This window comes from Artibeus jamaicensis, unplaced genomic scaffold (genome assembly GCF_021234435.1).
Source record: "Artibeus jamaicensis isolate MK-2021 breed Jamaican fruit bat unplaced genomic scaffold, CSHL_Jam_final contig_1128, whole genome shotgun sequence".
NCBI classification, from domain to species: Eukaryota; Metazoa; Chordata; class Mammalia; order Chiroptera; family Phyllostomidae; genus Artibeus; species Artibeus jamaicensis.
The window spans coordinates 1836707-1857321 of NW_026521220.1; the positions used below are offsets into that span (position 1 = coordinate 1836707).

General features: G+C 57.4%; 2 protein-coding genes across 3 annotated transcripts; one reads left to right on the plus strand and one right to left on the minus strand.

Annotated features, from left to right (window-relative positions):
• Window positions 1-263: 263 nt before the first annotated feature.
• On the plus strand, window positions 264-16799 carry LZTR1 (leucine zipper like transcription regulator 1). Of its 2 annotated transcripts, none has more exons than XM_037131462.2 (21): window positions 264-575; window positions 1216-1278; window positions 4657-4713; window positions 6067-6146; window positions 6518-6626; window positions 7107-7190; window positions 8022-8079; window positions 8670-8809; window positions 10130-10331; window positions 10718-10873; window positions 11296-11406; window positions 11836-11928; window positions 12059-12154; window positions 12251-12416; window positions 12546-12715; window positions 12823-12979; window positions 13766-13892; window positions 13979-14128; window positions 14784-14889; window positions 14977-15057; window positions 15271-16799. In XM_037131462.2, exons 1-21 carry the CDS (start codon window positions 376-378, stop codon window positions 15385-15387), a joined length of 2523 nt encoding a protein of 840 aa, XP_036987357.2. In that variant the 5' UTR covers window positions 264-375; the 3' UTR covers window positions 15388-16799. The 2 variants fall into 2 exon arrangements, with proteins under 2 accessions (XP_036987357.2, XP_036987358.2); XM_037131463.2 differs by having other exon boundaries at window positions 12254-12416.
• Window positions 16800-17499: 700 nt separating this feature from the next.
• Window positions 17500-19900, minus strand: THAP7 (THAP domain containing 7). The gene is made up of 5 exons (XM_037131465.2): window positions 19855-19900; window positions 19603-19682; window positions 19038-19193; window positions 18401-18541; window positions 17500-18210 (listed from the first exon to the last, which is right to left on the minus strand). The coding sequence occupies exons 2-5, from the start codon at window positions 19680-19682 to the stop codon at window positions 17631-17633; spliced, it is 957 nt and encodes a 318-aa protein (XP_036987360.1). The 5' UTR covers window positions 19855-19900; the 3' UTR covers window positions 17500-17630.
• Between the last annotated feature and the right edge of the window lie 715 nt (window positions 19901-20615).

Consider the following 20615-nt stretch of genomic DNA (forward strand, 5'->3'; position numbering starts at 1 on the left):
GCTCGGAACCCTCCACCCGGGATCCCGGGAGCGGAGGACGATCACGACCAAGCCCCGCTTAGACACGGCATGCCGGGAACGGTAGCCGATCTCCGGGCAGGCACCGGGGAAGTGCAGTGGGACGGGGCTGGGAGCCGGCGCTGGCACTGCGCAGGAAATGGTTCCCAGGAGGTTAGACACTGGCCGCAGTCTCCGTCACAGGTGCCGCGCCGGCCGCAGAGCCGAGGGGAGCGCTAGGCCTGTCGGGACCTCCGAGCGAGCCGGAAGTCCGCGCCCTGGGCCCGGAGCTCGCCGGGAAATGCAGTCCCACTGGGCGACCCGGGGCGGTGGCCGCACGTCTTGCAAGCACAGTGACCGCTCAGACCTGGACCCAGGATGGCTGGGACGGGCGGCTCTGGGGGCCCGATCGTGGCTGGGGCGCTGGCGAGCGGCGCGCGGTCCAAGGTAGCCCCGAGCGTGGACTTCGACCACAGCTGCTCGGACAGTGTCGAGTACCTGACGCTCAACTTTGGGCCCTTCGAGACGGTGCACCGCTGGCGGCGCCTCCCGCCCTGCGACGAGTTCGTGGGGGCTCGGTATGGCGTGGTTCAGGGAGTTTGGGGATGCGGGTGTCTGAGAGGGTTTCATGGCGGGTTCCGGGGGCAAGGCCAGGACGGTATATGGTCGTCGAGAGAGGAGTGGTGGTGTCCAGGACGATGGCCAGGGCAGTTTCGTGGGTTTTTCTTTTTTAATTTACTGGGGGGTAATATTGTTTAATAAAGTTATGTAGGTTACAGGTGTACGATTCTGTAATACATCATCTATATAATGTATTGTGTGTTCACTACAAGTCTCCTTCCATCACCATTTGTCCCCCTTTTACCCTCTTTTACCTCCCCTGCTCTGTGGCAGGGGTTTTGAGAGGGGCGGTGTGGCGGGGGGGGGGGGGGGCATGTGGTCAGGGCCAGGGTAGCCAGGGGCAGGGCACTAGAGTTCTGTTTTGTTTATGAGTTTCCAGCCAGGGTCCCAGGTGCTCTGCAGTGGAATGAGGATTCTAGAGAGTTCCCCAGATGCAGGGTGTTTTGATGTACTGGTGGAATTTACAGGTTTCTGTTCATCTTAGTAGTTGAGAGGTGTTATCCAACTTCTGTGGCATCCTGGATGCTTGGTCTCATTCCCCAGGTGCCCCCAGGAGGGTCCTGGCCTCACCGCTCCCCACCTCTCCTTCCTTTCTAGGCGCAGCAAGCACACAGTGGTGGCCTATAAAGATGCCATCTATGTATTTGGTGGAGACAATGGGTGAGTCTGAGCATCAGGGTGTTTAGACCGGGGAGGGAGAAACATGGTGGTTTGGACTGGGCTTCTGCAGCTTTGCTGTTCTCTTTGCAAATGCCAGCTAAGCACTCAGCTCCATTTTCCCGGTCTGTGGGGTTCCCTGCACTCAAAGCCCTCAGCACGGCATCTAGTGGGGAGTGCTTGCTCAGGACACAGAAATTTCCCTCTTGCTTTGATTGACGAGACACAGACTCGAAAGAAACACATCTGTCCTGGCTGCCACCCTGCCAGACACTTTTCCTTCCCTACACTTCTCTCTAGGCCTTATCCACATGCTCACACAGCAGCTGAGAAGGCATGGAGGGCGGTTTTATTTATTTCTCACACTTTTCAGTTTTTGGAAGGGTTTTTCCACATTGCTATAAACTCCTGGCAATGACCTGATGTCCTGGTGGTGAGCACACCTCTGTCACCTGAAATGTGCCCAGTTCAGCTGTGGCTGGTCTCCTTTGCTGGAAGACCACGGTCAGGGTGAACCCTCGGATTGTGCAGCTGCCTCCTCCACCTGGCGTGTTTCCCTCTGGCCCACTCCCCAGGAGTGGAACATCCCTTGAAGGGAAGAGCTGTCTTGGTGTGGGCTGGGCCGTGTCAGGTACTGGGCACAGGCACAGGTGCAGCGAACACAGGACCAGGATGGGGGCGTCTGGTCCTGTCAGGGAAGCCTTTGTGGAAGGGCTGATGACCTGAGAGATGAGTGAGAGTGAACCATGCAAAAGAGGAAGAAGGTGCCAAGTAGAAGGGTCAGTGTGGGCAGTGGCCTGGAAGTGACAGGGTGCAGAACAGCACTGGCTCTGGGTCTGAGTTTTCTGCCTTCATTTGTTGGTTGATGTGCTCAGAAAAGGCCAGAGATGCCCACCAGGCATCTGGGAGGGCTAGGAGCCTGTTGGATGTGGGGCAGAAGCTTGGTCTCTTGGACAAGCAAGGCTCAGTTCAAGTTAGAGCTTTGTGTCTTTGGGCTCGGGCAGGCAGCTTAACAGCACCAACTGCACTCTGGTCTCCTTCTCTGTATATGGGGCCACTCTGTGTGCTTCATGAGGTTGGGTGACCACAAGGCTGTGAGAGGCTCAGCACAGAAGTTTCCCTGTGTTGAGGGTGCATTGTTTGCACACAGCCCATCCTGCTCATAAGTCCTGTCACCACCTTTCAACCAGAGGACCTGGCCTAACAGCCGGGAAGGGCTGGCCTCCAATTGGAGTCCCACAGGACTCCCTGGGGGAGCTGACTTGGGGCTGATGGGGGAGGCAGGATCCCATGAATGTCTGTAGAATGGGCAGAAGAGCTTCTTCAGGCATAGTCCCCTGGCTTTCAGCCATGTCCCCCACCGTCTCTTCCCCGTGAATAAGCAGAGGGATCCGTTTGAAAATGCAAGTCAGAGTGTGTTCCTCCTTGGCGGATAATGCACAGACGTCTCTCTACCTCTCCGACTAAAAGCCCCAGCTCGCTTGGCAGTCAGTGTACCCCCACTTCTCTGCCTTCACCCGGCACTGCCCAGGGCCGCACCACTGCCTTGCTGTGTTCAGATTGTGCCAAGCATCCTGCCAGGTCCTGGCACTGGCTGTTCCCTCCCACTCACCCTTCTGCCCTCCCTCTGAATCACCTGTGAGTGAGGCCTTTCCCAACCACCCAGGCCAACTGGATCAATCAGTGGCCCTCCCCTCCCCTTCTGCTCCTCTTTCTGGCCCATTCATCCCAGAGCATACAGATGTTGGTTACTTGTCTCCTCCTGGGCAGGGCCTGTATCCCAGCACCCAGGCAACTCAACAAATGTTTGTCACATGAACGAGTAATATAAAGACATTTACTGGACCCTCAGTGGGAATCCCCCAGACCAGAAAAGGTGTGGTGGCCAGCACAGGGCAGTGGCTGGGAATATCCCCAGAGGTATTCTTTTTTAATTTTTTCAAATATTTTATTTATTTATTTTTAGAGAGAGGAGAAGAGAAGAAGAAAGAGAGGGAGAGAAACACCAATGTGTGGTTGCCTCCTGCACACCCCCTACCGGGGACCTGGCCCACAACCCAGGCATATGCTCTGACTGGGAATCAAACTGTCGGCCCTTTAGTTTACAGCCCATGCTCAATCCATTGAGCTATACCAGCCAGGGCCCCAGAGGTATTCTGTGTCAGGAACTGTAGCGACAAGCAGAAATATTTTTGCTGCAACGGGACACTAAGAAACAGAGTACAGATTTGTCTCAATCTAGTTGTAACTTTTTAGAATGACTGAGTGGTGGCCTGGCACTGGGTGGGTAGGTCAGCTGGTTGGGGAGTCCTCCCGATATGCCCAGGTTTCAGGTTCTATCATCAGGGCACATACCAGAATCAACCAATGAGTGCATAAATAAGTGGAACGACTCTCTCTCCCTCTCCCTCTCCTTCTTTCTCTCTCAAAATCAATTGAAAAAAAAAAAAGATGGCCTACAACCCTGGGGGTTGGGTAGTGGAGCGGGGGCATACGGGAGAGGGGAGGACTTAACTGTCATACCTCTGCTTCCCGGCTCCTGGCTTCCTGGTTGCATGGCCTCAGACAGGCCCTTTATCTCCCAGGCTGCTTCCTCTTCTGTAAATGCAGGTGGAGAGCTCTGCCATCCGGTGCAGACTGAGCTGGACCGTGCAGGGGATGCTGGGCTCCTGCTGGGCTGACACCCTTCTTCCCCCTTAGTGACAGGGGCTGGGTGATACCGTGCAGGTTGTGTTAGGTGGTGCCATGCCTAGTGGACTTGTTTTCTGTTTATTGTATCTTTCGTCATTGTTGTCGTTTGTTTATTTATTTATTTATTTTTATTGAATTTATTGGGGGTGACATTGGTTAATAAAATTATATAGGTTTCAGGTATACAATTCTACAAATACATCATCTGTGTATTGTATTGTGCGTCAGCCACCCTGATTTATTATATCTTCGATGTAGTTGTTACATTGGCTTTGTGACAAAGAGGTGGCAGGAAGATCTGAGCGCAGGGCAGGGGCCTTTCCTGAGACGTGGACGAGCATCTGCACCGTGGTGGCACAGCTTCCAAGAAGGGGGCACTCAGACATTCGAGTGGGGATTCTGGAGCCTGGCGTGAAGTGCAAGTTCTTGAGTCTACGGTGGGGTGGTCCAGGTCAGGCTTCGGTTCTGATGCCTGGCAGACAGACCCTATGCCTGCACCAGCTCAGGAGCTTCCTTTGTGGTCACCTGTCTGGTCTCTCGGGCCTCACCTGGTTCTCTGGCTCTGGCTAATTCCACCCAAAACAACTCACCCAGCCCCTGGCCTGCCCTGTCCATCTTCTGGGTTTTGGCTGGGCAACACCCTGCAGAGCAGGCCAGGACTGAGCCCATCTGTCCCTGGCTGTCTTTCAGGAAGACGATGCTCAACGACCTCCTGAGGTTTGACGTGAAGGACTGTTCCTGGTGCAGGTGGGTGGCCTCCTGAGTCCCAGTCCCTGCTCTTCTCCTAGAACTCAATGGCACTCGTTTGGGCTGATTGCCAGCCGAGTCACGTTCTTGGAAAGGTAGAGAGAAGCCCAGCGCCTCTCTCAGTGGTCCCTCTGTCACTTGGTTTCTTTTCCAGTCCATGACTGAGACTTGTTATTCTGAATCCTATTCCTTAGGAAATCTGTTTGATCCAGTTGTGGGTCCTCAAATTCTACCCCATGAGAGCCCTTCGGTCACCAAGCCTGTCTCCCAAGCCAGGGCCTGGAGCCAACATGGAGGGCTATCAGTTGATGGGTCCTTTTAGGATTGCCTCTGCTGCTATAGGGGCTCCTCTCCCCTCCCTACCACATGGAGCACAGCCTCTGCCCGGAGACCCTACCCAGGCAGTGGGCATCACGTGGACCCTGGCCTTCCGCCTGCAGATGGTCCTGTAGCCTTGGACAAGACACCTGCCCCCTCTGAGCACTGCGTATCTGTGCCCTCCAGTCCAGCCCCTGACTGGGAGCAGCTCACAGCCGAGTGGGAGAAACAGGCTCTGGGATTAGGATGTAGCTGGGTTTCCTCTTGAGCTCTGCCATCTGTTCGTGCAGCAGCACGGGTTCGCCGGGCCTCTCGTGTGCCAGGCTCTGCACAGGAGCTCTGCGCGCCGCCCTCTCAGCCCCGCAGCCCTCTGGGCTGGGGTCTGACTGCCTCCTTGGCAGAGGAGGATGTCGGGACTTGAGACCCACAGCTGAACCTGGCACCTGGGGCGGCATCACTCCACGCGCCTGCCTCCTGCCCCCGAGGCCTGGGCAGCACTGGGACCGCCACAGAAATGTCTGTGTCGTTTCCCCCGCACTTCATTTTAAAGTACAGCCACTAGCACAGATTCATTTTTAAAGCCACTCTGAAGGCTTTTCAGTTCTTTGTTAAAAATTGCCTCTGTATAAGACTGAGAAGGAGCAGCCCCTAGGAAGCAGTATAAATGGGTTTTTAACTTGGTGGGTAAAATTTCTGGACCACCCACACTGCAGATTTTAGTACGGCTGTGAGAAGGGAGTAGTGACAATTCTATAGTGGCCTGAAGACGTATTCACAGTCTGCTTGGTTGAGAAACGTATTACAAAATGTCTACCGCGAGATTCCATGTTTAAAAATCACTGAGGCACTATATGCCCAGGAAGGTGTGGGGCAGACCCCTGGCTATGGACAGTGGCTTCTGGCAAAGGGATAAGACATAAATTTTAGTGCTAGTTTTTTTCCCTTATTGGTAACTTTCTTAAAAGTTTCCGTAATGATACAGTTATTAACCTTCAAAATACTGCTGATACTTATTGCCTCTTGTTCCCCTGCCAGGGCCTTCACCACTGGGACCCCGCCAGCCCCCCGCTACCACCACTCAGCCGTGGTCTACGGGAGCAGCATGTTCGTCTTTGGTGAGCCGCCGCTTACCTCCCAGGCTGAGGATCCCGTGCCCTCCCGTCAGGCCCAGCGCTGTGCTCTGCTGGCCTCTCTCTGCCTGCCTGCCCCTCGGCCTGATTTCCTGGCCTGTGTGGGAACGGTCGGCTTCTGTGAATGGGCCAGAAGGTGGCTTTTCCTCCCCGTGAGCTACAGGGAGTGGGGTCCTGCTGGTCTCTGTGTTTCCAGAGCCCAGCACAGAGGCAGGGACCCAGCAGGTGCTCCTGGGGTGTGCAGCGGGAGTTCTGGAATGCATTTCCCACGGGGCCAGATTGTGTCCTCGCCTCCCGGGGTTTGAGGACTCTGCAGTGCTGCCTTTGGGTGACACCATTTCTCTCTCTTTACCCAGGGGGTTACACTGGGGACATTTATTCCAATTCTAACTTGAAGAATAAAAATGACCTCTTTGAATACAAGTTTGCAACTGGGCAGTGGACGGAGTGGAAAATTGAAGGACGGTGAGAAACTGCTGAAAACTTTGGGGCTTGTGCTACGGGCTCTCTGGCCCTGGAGCATCACAGGTGAAGAGCCCGAAGCTCCGAGAGGCCTGGGAGCTGGTGTTAACCTGTTTGCAGCCTCTCCCAGCTCTTAGATCGCCTCCTGTCAAAAGTAGAAGGGATGGAATGTCCTGTGACGGGTGCTTCCATGGTCCTGCCTTGCGAGCACGCCCTTCGATATTTGGTAGCAGCTGGCAGAGAACTCTGTGCCCTGTGAATGTCTGAATGCCTCATCAGTGTCCTGGTGCCACATGAACCCAGCCCCTGGTGGTGTTGGTTATACTCTGACTGGAGTCCCTGGGATCCCAGTGTCAGCAGACATGGACACGGCAGTCCTAGGGCCTGGCAGGACTTGCAGGGCTGTGGCTGTAGGACCATCCTGGGGCTGTGAGGCTCGCGTCTGCACTGGTAGCCTCATCCCTTCCCTGCCTGTTGCTCCAGGTTGCCCGTCGCTAGGTCAGCCCATGGTGCCACGGTGTACAGTGACAAGTTATGGATCTTTGCTGGTTACGATGGCAATGCCAGGTAGGTGGTGGCCTGGCCGTGCATTCCACTTCTGAGTGGCCCAGGGTACTGGTACACGGAGGGGGCCTTCTTAGCCTTGAAGGGCTCAGACTGGGGGTTCCTCAGGAGGCTGGATGTGTGGACAGGGGGTGGGCAAAGCGGAAGATGGGCAGGATAAGGGTGATGGCCACTGAACGGAGCCCCCGCCACCCCTGCAAGTTTATGCAGCTGTTGTGCAAGTCTCCAGAGCAGAGAGCTGGGGGGTAGAGGGAGGAATTACTGGGGTGAGAATACTCAGGTCCATGGCAAGGAATGACCTTAAGGAGCAATGAGCAGGTGGGCGGTGGCGGCAGGGCTCAGACTCGGCCCTTCCCCTACAGAGAACAGACTTCTCGCCTATGTTATAGGCATTTTCCTTCCTATTTTAGCAAATTGGCTTTGCTTAATTTTTCTGATTACAAAAGCAGTGTGTGCCCATTCCCCCGGACTTCAGCATTACAGAAACTCTAAACAGTGTGACTTCTGTGAGCACAGCCTTTCTGAGATCCGCTCTTAGCCCTAGGGATCAGCTGAGTGGTTGACCCTGTCCCCTGCCCTAAATGTCAAGAATGAGGCCTTTCTTCAGGTGAGGCCCTTCTTCCTGCCTGGGCTGGGCAGGGGCCCGGCACGACAGGGACTCAGTACAGCCCCCACAACACCCCAACTGAAGCTTCATGGCTGTCACAGAGTCCCTGGACCAGTCCCCAAGTGATGGATTGTTCTTCCCCAGAGCCTTCCCTCCTGACCAGGCCCAGGCCCCCCCTTGACATCCAGCCCCAGGACAGGCACCCTGACCCTTTTGTCCTCATGCAGGCTGAATGATATGTGGACCATTGGCCTGCAGGACAGAGAGCTCACGTGCTGGGAGGAGGTAAGAGGCTGGGGGCCTGGGGTGAGGTCGTGGGGAGACAGGGAGGTGAGGGGTATGGAGGGTCCAGGGTAAAGAGAGGAAGGGAGGTGAGTACAGGGGATAGGGGGCTGGGTTGGGAGGTGAGGCAGGGAGGTGAGAGGTTTGAGGACGGGTGGGTCAGGCTGGGTGGGGGTGGAGGCTGCCATGTTGCCCTCTGCCAAAGCCTGGCCCTGTCTTCCCTCACCCTTCCTGCTCACCTGCCTGCCCGCACTCGAATCCCAGTGGCAGTTACCTGGTGACTAAAGGCCCTGCGTTTTGGACAGGCAGCCTGTCATGGTGACTGACGCAGTTCAGGTGTAACTACCCTTATCTGCACACGGCGAGGACACCACCTGCTCTCCTGCTGACTGTTCTTTTCCTGGGGGGGTTCTTTCCCCTTTAACGATGTTTTCAGCCCCCATGTAGGAGGGTGAGCTGGGACTTTAGGTTCTGCAAAAGCGATACATGAACCCTCATTCACAGAAGAAGCTTCAGGAATAAAAGCCGTCCCAGCTCAGCAGCGTGCGCACCAACAGGTGCGCCTGGGGCTGAGCTGCCTCTCGCCCCCACAGGTGGCCCAGAGCGGCGAGATCCCGCCGTCCTGCTGCAACTTCCCGGTGGCCGTGTGCCGCGACAAGATGTTTGTGTTCTCAGGGCAGAGTGGAGCCAAGATAACCAACAACCTCTTCCAGTTTGAATTTAAGGACAAGATGTGAGTGCCCCAGGGGTGGGCCCTCAGCCAGCTCCCCACACCCGCCTCTGGAGCCATCCCCGTGGGTTCCCACGTAAAGCAAGGCCAGCTGCCCTCCCGCCCGGAGCGGGATGTGCAGTACCTTGGGACAGACTGGGCCAGATGCCCCCTGCTGGCCCCTTGGGCGTGGCTGCAGCTCAGCAAGATAGGGCCTGGGCTGCCTGCCTCTCTGAGTGAATGGCACGGTCAGTGCCACCAGTAACAAATGTGGCTGGCGTAGAGCTCACATGGTGGCAGAAGACTGGAGGGGTGCAAGGGCCCTGAGAGCTCTCAGCCTTTGCTGGCCTTGACTGCTGGCCAGCCCTTGACCCCTGTGATAGAGACTAAGGTCAGGACCAGGCATCGGCTCTGGGACTTAATGGAGTTTCAGCTGCAGGTCAGGGAGGCTCAGTGGGGGGGACTTGGAGCTGCCTTGGGTACCAGGGTTTCAGCAGGGAGGAGGCATCCTGGGTAGGGAAGACCCTGTTGATGCCCAGCCAACTCTTTTGTCCCCCGTGGTTAGGCTGGGAGAAGAGTCACACTGCACACAGGTCTGCTGGTCCACCCTGACCTTGGCCCTCAGGACAGTGGGTGCCACAGAGAGCTCGGAGCAGGCAGGGGAAGACCTGGAGAAGTGAGGGGCATGGGTAGAGGCCGGGCATAACCCAGCATGGGGAGGGTTTGGGGCAGACATATAGGCTCTGGCTAGGTGAACAGGTGGCTGATCTGCAAGGGGGTCCTCAGGGAAGAGCCAGTACTAGGGGAAGAACAGGGCCTACGGGCTGCATGGGGGTCTGGAGGTGCTTATGGAGCAGGCTGAGGAAGGTGTATCTAGAATACAGAGGGCGGCAAGGTGAGGGGCCTAGACCGGAGCAGGGGCAAGTTGTAGTTTGGGGTAAAGGGGATGGGATAGGAAGAAAAGCAGAGGACACTTGGCCACCAGCAGCAGCCGGATTGGTACTGGGTGAGTCTGGTGGCCCCGTTGGGTGGAGCCAGTATGGTGCCACCTTCCTCACAGGCCAGCCCCCCTCCAGCCTCCAAGCAGCCTCCTTCCCAGCCTCATGCTTGTACCCTTTGTTCCCCCTACAGAAGAGGTGGGCAGAGCTGGTGCCAGAGTGAAAAGGGACGAGGGACACTGGGCACACACTGCAGGTCCCCCTCAGCCTGGGAAGGTCTCCCAGGGATTGCAGGGCACTTCACAGGCTGGGCCTGTGGTGATGGGGGGGGACTTGGGAGCCAGGTGGAGGCCACAGAGGAGCAGGAGCCCCTGCTAGGCACTCGTCCTGTGCTGTGTGCCCCCAGGTGGACACGCATCCCCACTGAGCATCTGCTTCGGGGCTCTCCGCCACCCCCTCAGCGGCGCTACGGGCACACCATGGTGGCCTTCGACCGCCACCTCTACGTTTTTGGGGGCGCAGCTGACAACACTCTGCCCAATGAGCTACACTGCTATGACGTGGACTTTCAGACCTGGGAGGTCGTCCAGCCCAGTTCGGACAGTGAGGTGAGCACTCCCAAGCGTTGCCAAGGGGACCCAGGGCTTGTGGCCTGGGGTGTGTTCCTGACCCACTGGCTCCAAGCTCCTTCCTCACAGCCCCAGGGCGCTCCCCAGACTCCAGACAACCAGCAGGAGCAAGGCCAGGGTGCCCTCAGCCCTAGACACCCGGTCTGGCCTGACCCTGGGCCTCTTTGCCCATTCTCCATCTTGCAGCCTGTGAGCTTGTAAGATTCCACTTCCCGCCATGTTTGCATTGTGCTGAGAGTGTTCTCCCCGACTCAGCCCATGTCCCGTGGCTCTCCTCCGTGCCTCCACCTGGCCCCTTGGTGAGCCGTCTGTAGTGCCTGCCTGCCCCTTGCTGACTGGTTGTGCGCCCACATGTCTCCTACCAGGTCGGCGGGGCCGAGGTGCCAGAGCGAGCGGCTGCTTCTGAGGAGGTGCCTGCCCTGCTTTCTGAGGATCGAGGTGGCTTCAAGAAGTCCCGAGATGTATTTGGCCTGGACTTTGGCACCACCAACACCAAGCAACCTTCCCCGCCAGCCTCAGAGGTGAGGGCCCATGCCCTCATTATTGCTCTCTCAACCCCTGAAGCCAGGCCTGTGATCAGCCCATCTCAAAGGTGTGGAGACTAAGGCTCAGAGAGGTACTTATTGGGGTCACATGGTGAGCTGAGAGTCAGGAGCCCATGCCCTGCTGCCCCGGCCATGTTGGTGCAGCACGTGAGACTGAGTACCTGCTGTGTCTGCCGTGTGGGTCACAAGGGCCCCATCCTGCCTGCTTACCTACCCAGGCCCTGCCTCCTGCCCTGTGCCCATAGCTGTGTCTCAGGGCCTGCTTCAACCCCTCCCTCAAGGCCAGTGGTGCCATGTGCTTGCCTACAACATGGCCCACTCCCGGCCTCAGCCAGCTCCCTGCTGGAGAACTAGCCCTGCCCTCTCCCACCCCGCCGACTTGTCCTCTGTTCATGCAGCTGCCCAGCGGAAGGCTCTTTCATGCGGCTGCTGTGATCTCGGACGCCATGTACATCTTTGGGGGCACCGTGGACAACAACATCCGCAGTGGGGAGATGTACAGGTTCCAGGTGAGGCTCACAGGCCTGCAGAGCAGGTGGCTTCCTCATGAGCTGACTCTGCACGGGGCCAGCCAGGGCGAATGGGCCCTGGTGATGGAAACTGAGACCCAGAGGGTAGTGGTGGAGCTTGTCCCAGGTTGTCCACAGTCAGGGCTGCATATGGTGGGATGGCAGCCTTTCTGAAGAGCCTGGATGCTGGGGTGCGACCAGGGGCTCTGGGCTGAGGCAGTCAGGAACCTCAGTACAGGGTGCAGCTGGTGGGGCAGAGTGGGGGCTCACAGCAGAGCCAGTGGGGGTCTGGAAAGCCACCTGAGTCTGTGGAGGGAGCTGGGCTGAGCTGAGCTTGGCATTTGGGTGTCAAAGACACTCATTTCCTGGAGGGGGCAAAGTCAGGGGTGACAGCGTCTTCACTTGGTGACACCTGGTCTCCTCCTGCAGTTCTCCTGTTACCCCAAGTGCACGCTCCATGAAGACTATGGGCGGCTCTGGGAGAGCCGCCAGTTCTGCGATGTGGAGTTTGTTCTGGGTGAGGTGGGTGCCCTTTCTGTCCCAAGAGGAGGCGGGGCTTTGCTCCCAGAGACACGCTGGCTGCCCACTGGTGCCTGGAGTCCCCAGGCCCCTGCTCTGGCTGGCTTTCATCAAGGTGCTGTTCTTGCTGCAGAAGGAGGAGTGTGTGCAGGGCCACGTGGCCATTGTCACAGCACGCAGCCGCTGGCTCCGAAGGAAAATAGTACAGGCAAGGGAGCGACTGGCCCAGGTGAGGAGCTGCCCCACCTGGCCCCACCTCCATTAGCATGCATCCTCTCAAGAGCATCCATGGGGTGTTCTCGAGCTTCCCTTTCTCTTCCCACAGAAGCTAGAGGAAGAGGCAGCTCTGGTTCCCAGGGAGGCTCCTGGTGGTGCTGGGGGTGGGGCCCGGCAGCCCCTGCTGCGTGTGGCCATCCGAGAGGCCGAGGCCCGGCCCTTCGAGGTGCTCATGCAGTTCCTCTACACTGATAAGATCAAATACCCGAGGAAAGGTCTGCCTGGGCTGCGGCAGGGCAGGAACAGGGTGGTGGTGTGAGCATCCCTGCTTGCAGGTGGGCAGCCTGGGTTCCGTCTTCCCCTCCCCATTGCCTGAGCAATGCTTAGGGAGCTCTTGGGTGCAGGCCACGTGGAGGACGTGCTGCTCATCATGGACGTGTACAAGTTGGCGCTGAGCTTCCAGCTGTGCCGCCTGGAGCAGCTGTGTCGGCAGTACATCGAGGCCTCCGTGGACCTGCAGAACGTGCTGGTCGTGTGCGAGAGTGCCGCCAGGCTGCAGCTGGGCCAGCTGAAGGTGCATCGCAGCCCGCCATGCCCACTGCTGCAAGCCCCTTGCCCAGTCTGGTGCCTTGTTGGGGCCAAGGCGTGACCATGCCCGCCTGCCTGGCCTATCTATCCCAGGAACACTGCCTGAACTTCGTGGTGAAGGAGTCCCACTTCAACCAGGTGATCATGATGAAGGAGTTCGAGCACCTCTCATCCCCACTGATTGTGGAGATTGTTCGGCGGAAGCAGCAGCCGCCCCCCCGTACCCCCTCAGACCAGCCCGTGGACATCGGTAGGGAGCCTGGTCCCTTCCCTGCCAGTGGCTGGCTAGGTGGCATTCATCTTGGTCGAGACTTGGGAGGCATGGAATCACCCGCCAGACGCTCAGGCAGGGGTGGAGGGGTGGAGGGGTGGGTGTGGGGAGGACCCCAGAGTGCTCTCTGGGTACAGGGACAGGGGCAAAGAGGGAGGCAGTTCAGGCTCAAGTGAAGGAAGAACGCCCATCCCACAGGGTTTTGTACAGCAGTCTGTGTGCCCGAGGGCAGGGGACCTCCTGAGTCCCTTTCTGGAGGGGACACGGGGCACCTCTCTGGCAAGGGTGCCTGCCCTGAATGACATCAGATCTGACAGCTTCTGAAGTGAGCCATGTGCTCAGGGTCACAGTGCTTAGTCATCAAACCTCTTGGGGTATCCAAGTCTGGGGCCCACTGAGGGGTAAGTGCAGCCTGCAGACTTCAGCTGCCACCAGTGCCTCCCTGTTTCCCCCTAGCCTGGGAAGGGAGGGCACAGGCTCCTTCATCCCCGACTCTCCCTGGGTCCTGTGCTGCCCCTGGGAGCTGGCTCCAGGTGACACGCAGCAAGCACACAGGTCATGCCAGGCCCAGAGAAGGGCTCAGTTGGCTGAGTCTGAGGGATAAGACTCGGGGGGTGGATAGGCCTGTGTTGGGAGCTGAGGACAGGGCCTGGCAGTACCTCAAGGACCAGAATGAGACCTCTGGTCTGGGGGAGGTCCATTTAGGGCCACAGAAGGGACAGATGTTCAGGAGGCTGTGCTCAGGGTCCCTTCATGCCCCACCAGGCACATCTCTGATCCAGGACATGAAGGCATACCTGGAGGGGGCAGGTGCCGAGTTCTGTGACATCACGCTGCTGCTGGATGGGCACCCTCGGCCGGCCCACAAGGCCATTCTGGCCGCTCGTTCCAGGTGGGTGTGGGTGCAGCTGTTGGGCAGTGTAGGCCAGGCACTGGCTGCATCTGCTGAGAGCCAGGCCTTTGCCACCCCGTCTGCAGCTACTTTGAGGCCATGTTCCGGTCCTTCATGCCTGAGGACGGGCAGGTAAACATTTCCATTGGGGAGATGGTGCCCAGCAGGCAGGCCTTCGAGTCCATGCTACGCTACATCTACTACGGCGAGGTCAACATGCCTCCGGAGGACTCGCTGCATCCTCATCCCCAAGGGTGCTCCCAGGTCATCATGGGCTCCCAGCACCCACGTTGGGCGACCCAGCTGACTGATCCTGGCTGAGTGATTTCCAGAGGATTTCCTTTCCTGGAGCCTTGTGCTCTCCCAGACTTCCCTGAAACAGTTGCTCGGCCAGCACTACGGGGTTTGTAATCAGGAGGGATAGATGGATTCTTGACTGTCATGAATGCTCAGAGTAAGGGATCAGTCATTGCTCTATGGGACAGGTTAGCAAGTGGATGTAGCGTGATCCCGGATTGTGTCACTTCAGTGAGGGTCTGAGCATGGGGTGTGAGGGCGCACTTTCGGGCTCCGGGAGACTGCAGACAGTTCTGCAAAGATGCACATAGGTGTTTTCCTGGAGAGAAAGTGCTGTGGTATTTTTTGGTGTTGATGGGGACTTTGACCTCTCAGGGATTCAAAGTCTGTGTAGAGATCAAGTCAGTGCTCTGCCCAGATTGGAGCCCTTGCCAGACCCTCCTGGTGGGGCAGGTCCCCTGGTTCTGAGCAGGTGCAGTCTCAGCTCTCCTCTGCCCTTGGCAGGCCAGGGCTCCAGATGCACTCTCCCTGGGGAGGAGGGTGGTGCAAGGGAGGACAGTTCCTTTGGCGGCAGCTCCTTAACCAGCTCCCCAGCTACCTGTTCGCGGCCCCCTACTACTATGGCTTTTACAACAATCGGCTGCAGGCATACTGCAAGCAGAACCTGGAGATGAACGTGACGGTGCAGAATGTGCTGCAGGTAGTACCCCTGGTGCCTACTGATCTCCCGACACCTGGGCAGGTGGGTGAGAAGTGGGGCAGCACCTCAAGGAATCTGCTGTTCCAGATCCTGGAGGCGGCTGACAAGACGCAGGCGCTGGACATGAAGCGGCACTGCCTGCACATCATCGTGCACCAGTTCACGAAGGTCAGGGCCCTCCTGGCTCAGCACGCCCTGCTCACCCCTCATCCTCCGGGCCCACTCTCCCACGGCAGCAGGTGGGGGGAAGGTGCCTAGAATAGGGCTGTCTTCTGTAGCAGTGGGCCCTGGGGATAACCAAGCAGTTCGTCTGTGGAGCCCTCCCAATCCTCTCATGAATTCAGTTCCATCCTGTTCTGGCCTTTTGGTCACCTCCCGCAGGTCTCCAAGTTGCCCACGCTGCGCTCCCTGAGTCAGCAGCTGCTGCTTGACATCATAGACTCCCTGGCCTCCCACATCTCCGACAAGCAGTGCGCAGAGCTGGGTGCTGACATATGAGAGCCCAGGTGGTGCCAGCCCACGAATGGAGAATGACCGGGCCTGCCCTGTCCTCCACAAAAACTGCCTGCGATGGAGTGGTCAGACCTACTAGCCAAGGCACAGGTACCCAGAGCCTCAGAAGAGAGCTGAGAGGACATGAGGGGCTCCAAGTGCTTCATTTCACTACTGACGACACAGGCCCCACAGGAAGCAGATGGTGAAGCAGAACCTCTGGCTGGCACCCTCTCCTGGGGTGGGAAGCTAGGGTTCAGTGATGACACAGCAGAAGACAGGGGTCCTGGCAAGGGCCCAGCAGTGGGGAGAGCTTACCAGGGAGCTGGCTTTGGGGCCCTGACTGAGGAGGGACCCAGCATGGCTTATGGATCTGGCCACAGCCATGCTGAGGTCTCTCCAACGCAGGGTCCATATAGCACCCTCACCCTCACCAAGGTTGGTGAAAGGGCTGTTCCTGTCACCCAGAGTGTGATGCGGGCAATAGTGACAGGCATGTGGTCTGATTCAAGATGAATTTTCATGCCTTTTAAGATGAATTTTGGGGTGTGAAGGGCCCTAAGGTCAGCTCCCAGCCCACAGGGTCAACCACTCTGGACTGGGTCTCTACTCCAGAGGGGCTTCCAGATCCCACACACCCATGTGCGCATCAGGGCCCTGGACTGCACCGAGAAGTCAGCAAAGATGCCCCCCAGGTCCCTGTCCCTTAGTATTCTGTCATAGACACGCCTCCATTAAAGCCACAGCAGTGGTCCCTAGTACTCACACCTTGCTGGCATGGTTGGCTCTCCCAAAGCTGTGGACTGGCCATTTGGCCCAGTTGTGGGATTGGTGTGTTGTCTGGTTCTCTGTGCATGTCAGCCAACTTCTAGCTCCTACCTGGGGCTGCCTAGACACATGGGGGAAGGGGCTGTGGAGGAATCCAGGCTGGCTTCTCCCTTCGTGGGAGTAAGCTGGGATGACCTCCCTCACCCCTACACATAGGCTCCTGCTCAGGATGGAACGCACCCTTCCCTGTCCCCTGATGGGGCCTTGTGCGATTTCACTCCAAAGTGGAAGGCACCATTCTGAGAATAAGAATCCCTTCTCCAACTGCCAGTAATCCACTTAGTAGTGGGGAGTGATCGCTTCCCTGCCTTAGAGCTCACTTCCTCTGTGTCCCATGATGGAGTGCCACCTGCCACTCCATAGCCCTTGTCAGAAGAGCATGGATGAGGAGCCCCAGTAGCGGCCCTTAGGCAAGCCAGAAAACAGCCTGGGGAAGAAAACCAGCCTGGAAACCCTGGGGAATGATCTGTAAGCCCTGCTGTGCAGTGGACCATTTGGGACCCTTGTAACTGGCCACTTGTAACTGGATGATCTTTCCTAGACATGCTATGAATAAACAAAGCCACACACCTAGGGCTCTAAAAAGCAAATTTCAGAATACTGTAGTAGTTCACAGAACTAGAAATAATTCAGCTGTTCTGGGGTGTTTGTGGCCCAGCAGGGTGAGGTCACCTGTGGAGTTAAAACTGCCCCATGTGCTAAGCTGTTTGTTATGATTACAGATGAAGGGAGGCCTACATTCCAGTCAAATTAAGAATGGGGAAACAGGTTGAAGCCAAGACTTATGCATCCCCCACTTCTCTAAACCTCCAAGGACCAGAAATGCCATTTCTCAAGGCTCCCTACTTGCCAAGCATAGCCACCCCAGGTCAGAAATCATTCTTGTCTGTTTTCAGATGAGATAGGCCCAGTTATGAATGGGAGGCTGGCCTTCAGGCCAGAACTCAGGTTGTGCAGACTGAGTCTGTTGTGTCCCCGCAAAGGAACAGTCTGGATTGGTTTTGGGAATGTCTTCAAAGAAACCAGCTTGCTCAAGTCAACACAATTTCAGGTACCAAGGCACTGGTGCTGAGTGCTGCCCCTGGCCTCTGCAAACACCACCCTGTCCCCCAGAACCCTGTGGGGCATGGAGCTGCACAGGGAGGAGTGGGCAAGAGCAGGATTCCGCTCTCCACAGCCCAGAGCTTGGACTCCAGGGTCTGAGCTCACTCAGGGCTTAGCCATTGTCTGGTAGAACAAGCCTGGTATGGAGGAAGGGGCCCCAGCCCCAGCTGAACCAGATATAGAACCTGCTAGAAACCACTTTATTAGGGCACCTGGTAGGTCTGGTGGATGCAGCTCACATGAGGTCCCTTTTCAGGTGGATTCTAAGGAAGAGGCTTGCAGCCCCTCAATCAGTTCTGAGTTCAGTGGCCCCTCGCTCAGGTCATGCTGCTGCTCAGCTGCATGGCAAAGTCCTGCACATGCTCCTTCAGAGTCTGGCGGGCATCTGCCTGAGCCCGCTTCTCCCGTGCCCGCTCCTCCCGCGCTCGTTCCTGCTGCAGCTTGGTTAGCCGCAGCCGTAGCCTCTGCTCCCGCCGTTTGCAGGCCTGCAGCTGGCGCTGAGCCTTGTCCAGGGCATCAAGTGCAGCCTCAGCCCGCCGCTTCCAGAGCAGGGCACTGCCCACCTGGTAGCTGTGCTCATTCTGGATGTAGGCTCCGGCGGGGGGCGGGAGGCGCAGCATGTAGGCTGAGGGTGAGACAGGCCTTGGCTCAAGAGGGGACGGCTGGCGTTCTGGCTCCCGCTCCGGTGAGGGCTGGGTGCTGCAGCCTGCTTCATCTGCTTGGGCACCCAGGGGCCCCAGGAGGTCTGAGAAGGGGCTGCTGAGGCCAGGCTCCAGCCTCCCAGTGGGGGAAGCAGGCAAAGCAGCAGGTGCCGAGACCTCTTCCACAGGAAAGCAGGTGACCTCAGCAGGTGGAGGTGGAGAAAAAGGAGTTGTGGGCCCTCGGCCCTCAGAGCAGCTGTGGGGTGAGAGACTGACAGGTCAGGTGAAGGGCTTGCCAGATCCCACTTCACCAGCCCTCCCGGCCAGGGGCACCAGCCTGCTCCACAGGCTCAGGACCCTGTCCACCATTGCTGCTGGGAGACACTCTATAGCCCAGTACCTCAAAACTGGGTTGAGTGGGGCACACCTCCACCCATAGCACATACCGCTTCCTGCATCGCCGAAGCCGGCTGACGTTGGGGGGACCAGGTGGGTAACTGTGCCCCTTGGTCTTGGTTGTCCGGCGCAACTTGGAGAAAGACTCAAATATTGTGGGAACTGCACCCTCCTTCAGCCTGTGATAGCCACTGTGGGGAAAAGCAGCCTGGATGACAGAAGGACAACACTGCCACCCCCGGCTGACCTGCAGGGACTTCGTCAGAATGCCCTCCAGCACCCTGGAGCACATTCCCCAGTGCTAGTAGATGGTTAGTTTGGGGAATGCCAGGTTAGCCAGAGTTACACCAAACTCTTCCCTCAAGGCTCCTCAAAATTAAGGTGCATGGGGAAAGTTCCACTAGAACTGGGCTGCCCAGCCAAAAAGAATTATTGTGGACTTGGTGGGAAGACTGGGGTGCTGAGAAACCCCCTCTAGAAAAGCTCATGTTTTTCTCCTGTGTCACTGGCATAGTCATTCCGAAGGAGTGGGTCTTACTGTCCTCATGTCAGAAGAGGAAACTGAGGTAGCGCTGGGAAGAGGCAGCCATCCCTGAACTCTGGTCTGCCTGTCCTTGTGTGAGGTGTGCCAGGGACCTCCTCATCAGGCCCTACAGATGCCCAATGCTGGCTGGCAAGGAGGCTCACCTGATTCCCACCAGCTCAAAGCAGTTTTCCTCGAAGTGTTTGGAGCAGAAGTAGATGTACTCAGATGCTGGGTCCCACAGGCCCTGGCCGCTGGGGTCCAGCCTCTGGCAGTTGGCCAGCCACAAGCCTCGCCTTGGGTTGTCCTTTTTGGGAAGTCTGTAAAGCCACAAACCTGTGAATCCCAGGCTGCCTGAAGCCCTGAGGCCATGATGCCTAACCTCCTCAGATGAACAGTTGGCCCTGCACATGCTGCCAGACCTCCCTTCAATCATTCCAGCTAAGCACCACCCACCCAGGCACAGACGAAGAAATTGAGGCCTCACAGGAGGCGCAATTTGCTCAGCGTCACCTAGCAGGTAAGAGTCGCAGAGCAGAGGATCCAAGAGTGATGGACGTGTATCCTTCCTCTCAGTCCCACTTGGACCGCCCGCTTCAACCTCTGCCACCCGCAAGTTCAAGCCTCCGCCCAACCACAGAACGGCGCACGCGCAATCCTAGCTTCAAGCTAGTAAAACGGGCACCGGCGCACATCAACCTTTGTGAGCCAGCACGCACGCGCGCTGACCTGTGGAAGGAGATGCCGCGATTGCGCGTCTCACGCGTATCCCGTGTGCAGCAGCCGGCGGCGGAGCAGTGACGCGGCATCTGGGGAAGAGGCGGAAGCTTGGTCGCGGGCGGCTATCCGACCCCATAGGGGCCCGAGCCCCCAGCCGCCGCTCCGGTTCAGGTGGCCCTGTCTCGCCTAGTCTCCCACTGCCAGATCTCGCTTGAGCCCCGTCCCAGCCCCCTTCTCCTGACTCCTATCAGCGGCACTCACGATCTCGCCATTGCTAAGCCGCCGGAGTCTCGCGAGGTGTGGAGAGGGGCGGAAGTTGGTACCACAGAGACTAGGAAGCAAGGGGCGCTCGCCCAGAGGGGGCGGGACAGGCTCCGGAAGCTGAGAGCGCGTGGGGTTAGCTTGGGCTCGCGTCGCCCAGCGACAGGACGCAAGCGCCGTCGCAAAATTAGCCGGCCTTCTTTGTCCTTTCGGGTCTGATTATTGGCGGTCAACGGGTGGTGCCCTGGGGCTGGACCCATGCAGGCAGTCTCAAGAGGCCAAGGTTGCAACAAAAATAAACTCCAGCGCCAAGATTAAAGGGGCAGGGCCATGAGTTCAAACGTGGCTAAAAACAGTGCTCAGTTCTGTGAAGGTGCTTCTAATTGGTTGGACAATGGCTACTGATTACGTTTTTAGAAAATGTGACAGGCAAAAGATTTTGTGCTAGCGACTTCCGGCAAGAATCTGAAAGGGAAAAAGCTAAGGGCCTTTCTGAAAACGGAGGTCGAAAACTGGGTTAGTGCTGGGCAACGCCCACAAAACAGAGTGAGAAGACACACTTCAGTTAAGGAAAAACTGTGTTACTCTTCCATTTTTCAAAGAACATCACAGTACGGGACACTTAATGTTTGAATTTAAAAATAACTAAAGCATTTCGTCGTCCTTTCCTCAGCCATGCCTTTTGAAGCCTTCTTTCTGGGAGTAATGCGGTAACTAAACACAGACTTGCTTAATTTTTTTAGTTTGAAAGGAAATTATTT